The sequence below is a fragment of the Apium graveolens genome, chromosome 2 (assembly GCF_009905375.1).
Source record: "Apium graveolens cultivar Ventura chromosome 2, ASM990537v1, whole genome shotgun sequence".
In the NCBI taxonomy this organism is placed as follows: domain Eukaryota; kingdom Viridiplantae; phylum Streptophyta; class Magnoliopsida; order Apiales; family Apiaceae; genus Apium; species Apium graveolens.
In genome coordinates this window covers 306,866,422-306,878,504 of record NC_133648.1, presented here as the reverse complement: position 1 = coordinate 306,878,504, position 12,083 = coordinate 306,866,422, and the positions used below count along the sequence as shown (strand labels likewise).

The following is a 12,083-nucleotide window of genomic DNA, read 5'->3' as shown; positions in this document are numbered from 1 at the left end:
AAAATTCGATTCCGCAGTCTTCAACATATTGTGGAGTTCAGGCAGGCTGACATCCAACTTATTCATGTGAAAGTTCACAACAAACTGCGAGAACGAACTTGGAAGCAATTGCAAGACCAAGTCTTGGCTCAGCTCCCCATCCATGGCAAAACCAAGTTGTCCAAGACGTTCAATCAAATTGATCATCTTAAGTACATGGTCATTCACAGATGATCCCTCAGACATCCTACAACCGAACAACTCCTTTGATATCTCATATCGAGCTGTCCTCCCTGCCACATCATACAACTCTTGTAGATGCATGAGGATAGTGTGAGCATCCATATGCTCATGTTGCTTCTGTAGCTCAATGTTCATGGAAGCTAGCATGATGCATTGAGCAACATTTGCATCATCTATCCACTTACGATACACAACATGTTCATCATTATGTGCATCACTAGCAGGTTCAGTAGGCTTAGGTGAGTCAATCACGTATTCCAGCTTCTCAATCCTGAGAACAATTCTTAAGTTTCGAAGCCAGTCAGCATAATTAGGACCAGTCAATTTGTGAGCATCTAGTATGCTCCTGAGTGATAGTGCAGAAGACATAACATACAAAGTAAATCTGTAAATGATAAACACATAACAACACTTAGCAAATATTCGATTTCATTTTAAAACACTACATGAATCGGGTCTTTATTCATAAGTGGCTCCCACTAGTTTATCTAATTTATTCAACCCCCTACGTGAAAAATTAAGCATTCATAATGCTAGTGGGAATAGGGATCCTTCATTCCATTACACGACCCCAGCTGTAGCACGAACCGCCATGTAATGTTCAATAGGCAGACAACTCTTGTCAATTACATCTCATGTTATTCCCTAATCAAACTTTAGCCTCTTGAATAATTGAGTCTCGGCTGTAGCACGATAAACTCAATATTCTAAGTCAAGTCTAACCCAACATTCCGTACAGTTGAATCAGTCCCCATAGGCCCACGGCTGTAGCACGTACCGACCTTTAGATTCTTATTCAATGTACACATCTCTATGTAATAGACAAGTATTTCTTATTTCGAAATCAAAGCCCTCGGTTGTAGCACGAACCGATAATGATTCAAAAATAAGAACTACTTTCTACCATGTTAGAAGGCTATGACCGACACAAGCCCGTTGTATCATTGGCCAATTACTACTTGATATTATTTAATTTTAGAGGGATTATACTACGTTACAATCATAATCATATTATAAAGAGATTCTTCCTTTTAAATTAAATATTTCAAATCAATAATCAATAATCAGACGATTCCCAGATCGGGTGGAGCATTGTCAAGAGGCGTCACTTAATAACCCTTTCTTACAGATAGAAATCTGTTGTTGACAGAATCATCCTTTCTCTCATATCGAAAATTCATATTCAATTACGTGTTTCACAAACACAAGAATCTCATGATTGTATTCATAATATTGTTTATAAGGTTATGAAACAATTTCACTATACTAGGTTGTCTAACAAACGCCTTATGTTTATTTAAGTTCACCTAAATCTATCATCGCATGATAAACTAAGCATATATCACATATATCAACATGAATAAACATCAAGGTAGGCATGTTATATCATCTAGCACATAGAACTACGCATTATACATCTCTATGTATCACATGAAGCATTTAAAAGCAATTAAAAATAGTTAAAAATAGCTTTAAAACACTTTATGGAAATATAAACAGTTCAAAACTTTTATATAAACTAAAATTGATCACACCATTAGATCCGTCTCGTAAAAACGAATCCAACGGTATATTGCACGCCTAAAACGGAGTTACGAAACTCCCAGAAAATCAATTTTAAAATCAACAGACGGGCTGTAACGCATTACAGGAACGCGTTACAAGCCCTGTAACGCATTCCGGTGATGCATTACAGCCCTTTTAAGCCATTAAAGGGTGTAACGCATTCTCTAAATGCGCCACAGGTGTGTAACGCATTATGGGAATGCGTTACACCCCTATATTTTTTTTTATTTACAGTCGCCGACAGCTTACCTCGATTAGCGTGCTTGTCAGACTGTTCCTGTTCTGTGTCTTCCGTGCAGAATTCAAACAATAGCAGACAACAGCACAGTGGAAGTACAAATAGCAGAAGTATAATATATATATACTTACTTACAATTACATATATATATATACTTATTTAATTACGAATTTTAATTGAAACAACTTCAAAAATTCATAATAAAAAATCTATACATCCTAAAATTATGAAAAAAATACCCGGACGATCTATAACACTTGTAGAACCCAGATCAATATTCAAAATTATTATGAGAAACGATTTCTCATCAGACAAAATTAATCCATGATATAACTTGTAAAAATCATAATTAATTCATACAAGCACATAAAATTCTGAAATTTTTACCACAGATCTATATGCATACAACCTATGCTCTGATGCCATTGTTGGATTTTTAACGCTGCGGGGTCATGGTAAAACACTTTTACACATACAAAATCCAAATAAAAGCATATAAATCGTGAATAAAAATTCGAGGGATCGAATCTAACCTTTTAAAATAATTCGGAGACAACGATCAGAGATCCTTAGAAGTTGCTCCTCAAGTATGAAGCACTCCACCGGTATCCACCAAGAAAACGATGTTAAGGAGGAAGAAGGAGGTGGAGAGAATTGGGTTTTCCAAACTTTTTGGGTTTTCGGGTTTGATGTGGGTTCGAATAAAATAGGGTCTATAATAGTGTATTTATAGGCAAAATTTTCAGCTGAAATTTTCCCATAAATATTATTATTATTATCCCATTTATTATTCTCATTAATAATTAAAACACCTTTTAATCATTAATCCTTTTTCTAAACACTTTAGAAATAATTCTCTCTCTTGATTTAATTTCCAAAAATTAAATCCTTTAATTAATAATATTAAGAACTTTTCTTAATTAATTTATAATCAATTAAATCTCATGTAATCAATTATTAAATTTTCCAATTAATTATTTATTTCACAAATAAATAATTATTGGCCATTATTAATTAATTTCTCCACCATTAAATCATTCTCTTTTTATGGTGTGACCCTGTAGGTTCAATATTAAGCCGGTAGTAGAAATAAATAATAATAAAACTATTTTATCATTATTTATATAAATTCTCTAATTTATTAAATATGATTAATTAATTAATCACATTTATTCTAAATCGTGAGCGATGCTTCTCAACATATCGCGACTATCCGGATAATATGAATTCACTGCTTAGAATACCAAGAACCTGTCAGTGAATAGTTACCGTACAATAAACTCCTTCTACCCTACAATGTCCCGATTAAATACAAGGCATGGATCTCGTGTCAAGCCTATCTAATTCAATCACTTGCTTACCATTTACTATGCGTAGTTCTATGCAAATTAGAAACTGCTTTCTAATTTCATTCACTCTGGCCAGAGATTCCTGAACTAGCATAAGTGGATCAGCCTTGAACATTCGCTTCCTTCACTGGAAGGGGTAGATCCTTTATTGATCATACACTATCTTCGTGTACAAATTCCTATACCCAAAAGAGCCCTAATAATTGTCCCTGGAGACTAAGAACTAAACCAAAGCATAGTTCAGTGTACACAAGATGACTATGATGACCTCAAGTCTAAGGATACTTGTACAACTATCACTATGTGAACAACTGCTGACACGTGAGTGAACTCCATCAGTTGTTCAGCTGTGCGAGTCATGTTCAATGAACTTATTCCATAATAAGCACCTACATACTAGCTATAGTGTCACCACACAAATGTCTATGAGAACAGACATCCTTCATAATGAAGCAAGCATAGTATGTACCGATCTCTGCGGATTATTAATTACCAGTTAGTAATCCTATGACCAGGAACTATTTAAGTTTAGAGTTATCATCTTTTTAGGTCTCACTATTATGATCTCATCATAATCCATAAAAAGCTTTACTCTAAACTATGGTATATCTTATTTAAACACTTAAATAGATAAAGCCCGTAATAAAAACAAAACAAGTCTTTATTAATATCAATGAAATCAAAACAGATTACATAAAAGTTATTCCTAAATCCTAATACACGATTGGACTTAGGACATATTCCTTTCACACATATGATGACTACTTTCAACAATTAGCTGAAAAAATAGTCAAAGTTTGGTTTGTATCATTGAGAGAAGTCAGAATCTACTATCAAGATGGCTCCTTCACTCTGCTTGGCAGGGGATTAATGGATATATTTTTAACCACATAAATTAAGAGGGTGATTAGCTTAATGAAGGATAAGGACACAAGCACAAGGCTATAGAGGGTTGTGATGTGTGTATGGTTAATAGTAAGAGAAGAAAGAAGAGCAAAAGAAAAAGCTGAAAAAGAGTAAAGGGAAAGGAAATATGTAAAAGAGATAAAAATGTTTGAGCAAAGATCTAATAAACTCAAGGCAAATGGGCTGAGCAGAATGTCTAAGGATGGACATTTTCTAAACATACAAGCTGGCAGATTCTCAAGATTCAGAGTGAATTACTTAAATAGTTATTCATTCGATGAATGGATCAAGCTTGTGGAAGCTCTAAGAGGGACATAAATCATAGATGAACTTCAAGTACTTGTAAATCTAAAGGACCTCATTAGAAAGAAATCAGGCTATGAGAAGTTTGTGTAATGAATATACCTATTGAATTCATGTATCAGTGTATAAAAGTTGTATTTGTAAAGCTGTCATTTTTTATGTAATTATTTTATCTCATTATAACTTGGGGTTAGTCTTGTTACCAGGCATGAATTTGTGATAAGCAATCTTCTCACAAATTGGGGGAGATTTTTGTGCAAGACATGCTTATATTATAACAAGACTAAGTCACACTGAAAGCTCTAAGAATCAGTTGTATGATAGTCTAAATTTGTATTTTATATTGTATTTCTTGAGTCTGTAAAAATGTTAAAGATCAAACTAGATTATTTTTCTGTGAACAGTCTCAAGCCTAAGAATAAACTCTGGAAGAAGATCAACAAGATCATGCCTCAGAGAAAAGGTGAATAAACTTGGAGTTGAATATATTTGTTTTAAGAAAAATGTTCTAAGTCGATATATCTACAAGTCACAGATCAAATCATATAGAGAAGTCATTCAAGAACTTCAGAATGACTTATCAAAAAGTCCAAAATAGCTTATAGAGAAGTATCAGATATATCGACAAGTTAAATAAAGATATGAAGATTGGAGATATCGACAAGTCAATTTCTCATTAGAGAACTCAGAGATATCGACAAGTCAAAATGCATATAGAGATCTATGAGATATTGACAAGTCATTTTTGCATATAGAGAACCCAGAGATATCGACAAGTCAAATGAAGATATGAAGATTGGAGATATCGACAAGTCAATTTTTCATTAGAGATCTCAGAGATATCGACAAGTCAAAATGCATATAGAGATCTCAGAGATATCGACAAGTCATTTCTACATGCAGAGTTTTGGAGACCTCAACAAACCAAGTTCACTTATAGAGAACTCAGAGACCTCGACAAGTCAAAGACACTTATAGAGAACTAAGGGATCTCGATAAGCCATTATACTTATCGAGATGTTAGTTCTCTATACAACAAACTGGAGATCTCGATATGAACCTCAAGTACAGAATGCAGACAAGTTAAAGATTCAATATTATCAATCAACAAACGATCTAATCACTTAGATTGAAAAGTCTACAAAAGCAGTTTGAAGAGTGCAAGATCAAGGACCAAGATTAACTGACAAAGGAAGGTCACAAACCTACAAGATTTGCAAGGATTCACTAAGCCAGAAATGGAAAGCTTTAGAGATAACTTAAAGTAGGGTTTAGTACATCTTATTGTATGCTATGTAAACCTGTATTTACTATTCTATAAAATAAACACTGGTCCTTTGTTTTTTTATATATAGAGTAACAAACGGATCTAGATTTTCTTGTACTCTCTCAAGATAGAAGCTGAGTTCTTTACTTACAAAGAATCCAGAAATTTGTAGCAACACATACTTAATTTTAATACAAAGTTAAGTGAGTTTTGAAAATACCGTGTTTGTTGTGCATGCTTTATTAATTCTGTTAAACACAATATCTTTACAAAATTAGAGTGTTTTGTTCACCATATCCAAACAGATTGAAAAAGCCTAAAAATCAAGAAAACACATTCACCCTCCTATGTGTCGCACTTAATATCTTACTTTTTTTATAATAAAAAATATTGTTGCAATTGTGTCCAAATTTGTTACCATTTTATAATTACATCAGTTATAAAATATTGCAATAAGATCAACATTATTTCTATATTTGTCAAATTTGACCTTAAATTTCATTACAATGAGACTAATTAATGTTGCCATAAGGTGGTTATTTTGCAGATAAAAACAGCTATTGTAATGATTTAACTGCGTTGCTGTAAAATACATTTTTTTGTTGCATAGGGTTTATTGCAATAATGTTTTGTTATTGCTATAAATGACTTAAAATGTTGCTATATGACCTCTATTGCATCACCATCGGATTCAACCCCAAAAATTTGTATATTTGTTGCCATATATTCTACTGCAACACAAATAACTCTTAAGGAAATATATTTTTGTTGTTGCTACATGCATTCTATGGTGTAGTGGATCCAAAATTAGACAAAAAAAAGATAATATCACAACATAACATATACTTCATTTATGTAATATGAGCACGGTTCATATATGCGTTTAGAAAAAAATTGTGTCTCGCACGAATTATAGAATATAAAAATCGAAGAAACTCATGCTTACAATAGAGGTCACTACACACAAAATTAAATCATAAGTCAGAACATGTATATATCTATTTAATACATGTATACAAATTTTAAAATATTTCAAAATAGAGCACGTTCGTGTTTCGCACGGGTTGTAGAGTTAGTTCAAATACTAATCAATAAGATTGAGGTTATGATTCTCATTAATTATTAATCGAACACCCTCTTAATTGAATCAAAAGGCCAGTAAATTATTACAGCTTAATTAAGGGATAACGGGTCTCCATCCACTGCAATATGAAAATTCACACAAGACGGTTCATCAAGTAATCCAACAGATGCACCACATGCTTCCTTATCATTGCGCTCACTCTTCAAACTCCTTTTAATTTGCTTAGCGATTTCACTTGTTAGTTGCTAATTACAAAACTCTCGTACTAATATACTCATAATTTAAAAGAAGAAATAGAGCCTCGAAGGCACTTAATAATCAAGATAAAATTAGATTATTTCGAAATAAATTTAGAATTAGCTAGAGTTCTTAATTCTCACAAAAAAGGGCGTATATCCATTTCTCAACCAATAAAACTCAAACTAGAGATGTTATAATACTAATATATAAGCTGCATAGGATTATACTAAAACCTCATGTTCCTTGACAAAGTTAATTGTTAGAAAATGTAAAAATCGTGAAAAGGGACATAAAACCATAAAAGTACATGGTGACAAAATAAAGACGTAAACGTAAAGCAAGTTTGACATTCAAATGCAGTATAACCTGTCGCTACTTCTTTTGAATAGTTTTAGCTACAAATACACCGACCCGTCCTCAGACTCAGATGGACCAAACTTTAAGATGAAGATTATGCGCAGCAATCATTTCTTCTGATTAAAAAATGCAGCCATTATAACACATATATTCTGTAGTGCATCTCTACTTGAAATTAGATCATTTGATCAAACCCATTGTCATTTCAATTACATATTTGTCATCTGTACTCTGTAGTCAACCCCTCTGAATTCCATCAATATTACATCTTATAAATTGTACCTGATCATTAACCATAGGCCTCAAGTACAACCATTACAAGAGAGAAAAAAGAAGAAGCCAAACTAAGAGAAGAGGAGCAACTTATTTGTAATTAGAATGTCAACTAAGATGTTATTATTGCTGATACACATCTGTGCCTCCTTCATCATTCACATCACTCATTCACAACCAGAATCCGATGAATTGTTAGCAGCCGGTCGCGACATTTCCTACTGGTGCCAAACAACTCCTCATCCTGAACCATGCAAGTATTTTCTAGGCCATTATTCTCATGACAGGCCAAAAAATCGTGCTCATTTCCGTAAAATGTTGCTCCAAGTAACACTTGACCGTGCTCTGCATGCACAGAACGGCACGACTAGGCTTGGAATTGAGTGCGGAAGCAAGAGAAAGAAGGCGGCGTGGACTGATTGCAACAGGCTATTCGGTGACACTATTTTTCAGCTCAACCGAACGCTAGAAGGCATTAAAAGAAATTCAAGTAAAAATGGTTGCTCAAGTTTTGACGCTCAAACTTGGCTAAGCGCTGCCCTAACAAATCTTGAGACTTGTCGGTCAGGGTCGTTTGAGCTAAATGTTTCCAAATTTATAGCTCCAATTACTACTAACAATGTTTCAGAATTAATTAGTGATTGCTTGGCTGTTAACCGAGCTTTTTTGTCTCGCAAAAATGATGTTCAAAATAACAAAGATCCAGAGTTTCCGAGTTGGGTCAGGGATCGTGACAGGAAGCTGTTGCAATCTTCACGATGGGCATGGAGGGCAAATGTAGTGGTTGCGAAAGATGGATCAGGGAAGTTTACATCAATACAGGCAGCTCTAAATTATGCAGCAAAAGTGAGGAGGGGAAATGGGAGGTTTATCATATATGTGAAGAGAGGTGTTTACTGGGAAAATATTGAGGTTGCTTATAACTTAAACAACATTATGTTAGTCGGTGATGGGATGCGATATACTGTAATTTCAGGCAGCCGGAGCGTTGCTAGAGGATTCACAACCTACAGCTCTGCAACTGCAGGTAAAATTTTGTCTCTGTTTTTCAATTTAATCTCATGTTTTATTAATAAAACGACATAAATCATGCACTGATTTATTTTAAACACATATGATTATGTTATATAATTGGTAATAAACCGTATCGGTTTGGAAATTGGAATGAACATAAATCAGCAAGTATGAGGAAGCTCTTACTCTGCAAATTAAGAACTTCAACCAAATACGTGCAATACCGCCTGACACTGTGTTCACGAGTTTAAATTCGGGGAGAACAAAACAAAAGTATAATTTTTAAACTCGTGTGCTTTAAGTTTTGAGAAGAGAGGGCTTTAGACAAAAAAATGACATGGTTCTCGAGTGCACATCATTATGAGTTGCTTCTGTGATAAAAGTTTAAGAAGTGGAGCACTTAACACAATTATCATACCCAATCAATTATTATCAATCAGTTACAGATGTACATCTGTACTATCATGTTGAGGCTTGCATTCTGTTTGTTTTTCTAATTAAATCTTTGGTAACATGTCTGAAAATTCAATGTTCAGGAATCGATGGCACTGGATTCATAGCCCGGGGCATAACATTCCGCAACACAGCCGGTCCACAAAGTGCACAAGCAGTCGCACTGCGATCAGCCTCTGATTTCTCTGTTTTCTACTCCTGTGGATTCGAAGGATACCAAGACACTCTCTTTGTCCACGCCCAACGCCAATTCTACAAATACTGTTACATTTACGGAACTATCGACTTCATCTTTGGTAACGCAGCTGTAGTTTTCCAAAACTGCCTTATCAACGTTCGACGACCTTTACATGGCCAAGTCAATGTCATCACAGCTCAAGGTCGCATTGATCCCAACCAAAACACTGGCATTTCAATCCAATACAGTGTAATCAAGGCAGCACCTGATCTTAGACCGGTGGTACGAGATTTTAGAACGTACCTGGGGAGGCCATGGCAGCAATTTTCGAGAACAGTGTTACTAAAGACTTACATAGACAATTTAGTAAGTCCACAGGGTTGGTTGGCATGGGAGAACACAAGGTTTGCATGGAACACATTGTACTACGGAGAGTATAAAAATATGGGGCCTGGTTCTTCAACTCGAAACAGGGTGAAATGGAAGGGTTATCGCGTTATTAGGAGTGCCAGCGAGGCCTCTAAGTTCACGGTGAACAATCTTATATCAGGTCGGACATGGTTAAGAGCCACTGGAGTTCCCTATAGTTCTGGCCTCTAATCTATCAGTTCTGTCACTAATTTATCAGTTTTATGATTCACCTACATTTTAATTTATAGTGTACAATATAAATGTCGCATACTTCTATGCGGAAATATTGTGGTTTGAAAATTTAGGCGTCACAGTGGTGAAAGGGAGATTTATAACTTTCAGCTGTGAGAGTGAGTTTGTGAGAGGCTTTATCTAATTTTTAATTTTTAATGGTTTGTGAGATTTATGTTTAAATTACTGGGCCTGTTTCAAAAGTCCGGATATTTTTTGTCGATTTCATGGGAAGATTGCTTCGAAGACCACATAGGAGAAAAAGCCCAAATAATATACTCAAAGAGCCATCTTTAAAGAGTTTGATGCGAATTTCCAAGTGGATGAGATCAGGTACTCTCGTTTGGCTTACGAGATACAAATTTCTTTTACCAACATTAAATGTTAATGCAAGAGAGGCATTTCTTTTGGGTCTAGTAATAGGGGTATTTTAATAAGTACAGAACTTATCGATATATTTTTCTTAAAAAAAATTACATTTGCAGTTTGTTTTCATAATAAAGAGATGTCCTTTTTATTCTCGTTGAAATTTGAAATTCTAATATTTCCTCCGTCCTTTTTTAATTGTCATGTTTTGAATTTTAATGATTAAATTAATCAAATTTTGACGGAATTTTAAGTATATTATATAATTGAAATTGTTGGAAACCCATCTATTTGGGCTGATAAAGTCTAGAAACATTTATGGGCCGAAGCGTGTCTTTCCTATTAAAGCAAAGATGGACGGCCCAAGATAGACGAAGACTTGATCTGTCAGCCACAACGTCCACGTCCCTCCTTTGGTGGAACCGGCCGATAACTCCGAGGTGTAACATTAACAATCCAGGTTATATCCACGATGAAGATAATTCATCAACACACATTCAGATCACATTACTATCTTAAACTCCGAATTATCCATATCAAAACCAGTTAATTTATTCTCATACCGGAGGTGATTCGGGGGATCATCCCTCGCATTATTCTCTTTGCAGGCCGAAGTCTATTCATCTGGACGAAGACTGAGTTGGCAGAAAATTGGTTATAATATTTCACGCTGTCTATGGGAAATACGAGATTAAGTCCCGAGATCTGAGACGATGACTAACAGAAACGATGAGCAGGGCAATCTGGGGTTCACCGATCCGAAAACTAATCCTACGATACAATCCGCTGATTACCCCTCGGAATGTGGGCGCTGATTTTGATGAGGAATCTAAAATAGTCCCAACTCCTGAAAAACAGGCAATGCTAAGGAAGTTGAGAGCAGAAAAGATGGCCAAGGAAAAGGGGAAATAGAAAGAGGCCGATGAGGCTGAACAAGCAAGGGCCAAAAAATGGGAGGCCGATGCGCTGAAACTCAAGGCCATAAAACTACGAAGGGAGCAGTTGGACCTGGAGGAGAGTGCGCTCAGAGCTTCACTCGAAGAAACTGAAGGGGTTAAGAGTTCTCGCAAAGAGAAACGAGTTCACGTTGAGGAAGATGAGTCTATGGACTCTGACTCACACCACATGAGGAGGAGGAGGACAATCGTTTTGACTTCGGACTCTGACCAGGAAGAAGAAGGTGGCGTGTCTGACACTAGGTTGTCCAGGCTAGAGAAGGCCGTGTTTGGGGACGGGAAATTTAACCGCGAACCGGTTGTGACAGAAGAGATAGAGGCATATCGGCCTCTTCCAAGAGAAGATAAATAGTTTCCGAAAATGACCAAGTTTGATGGGAGGGGGATCCGTGATAAATACGAATTGCTGATGAATGGTATGGTTCACATCCAGACAATGTTGTGTAAGATGTTCAAGACATATATGAAAGGAGGGGATTCGATGTGGTACAAGTCACTTCAGCCACGTTCGATCCACTGCTATGAGTAGCTGAAGGGAAAATTCATAAGGCACTACTCACACCTGTGCCGAAAAGAGAAAGACACTGATACTTTCATCCATAGTAGGCAGAGGACGAACGAGTCTCTTGGCAATTACCCAGCCAGGTTTAAGGAGGAAGTAGGCATGGT

At 35.6% G+C, this 12,083-nt stretch overlaps 1 protein-coding gene across 1 annotated transcript; it reads left to right on the top strand.

Annotated features, from left to right (window-relative positions):
- Positions 1-7,601: 7,601 nt before the first annotated feature.
- LOC141708670 (putative pectinesterase/pectinesterase inhibitor 59) lies at positions 7,602-10,512 on the top strand. The gene is made up of 2 exons (XM_074512413.1): positions 7,602-8,832; positions 9,356-10,512. Exons 1-2 carry the CDS (start codon positions 7,911-7,913, stop codon positions 10,048-10,050), a joined length of 1,617 nt encoding a protein of 538 aa, XP_074368514.1. The 5' UTR covers positions 7,602-7,910; the 3' UTR covers positions 10,051-10,512.
- Positions 10,513-12,083: the final 1,571 nt, after the last annotated feature.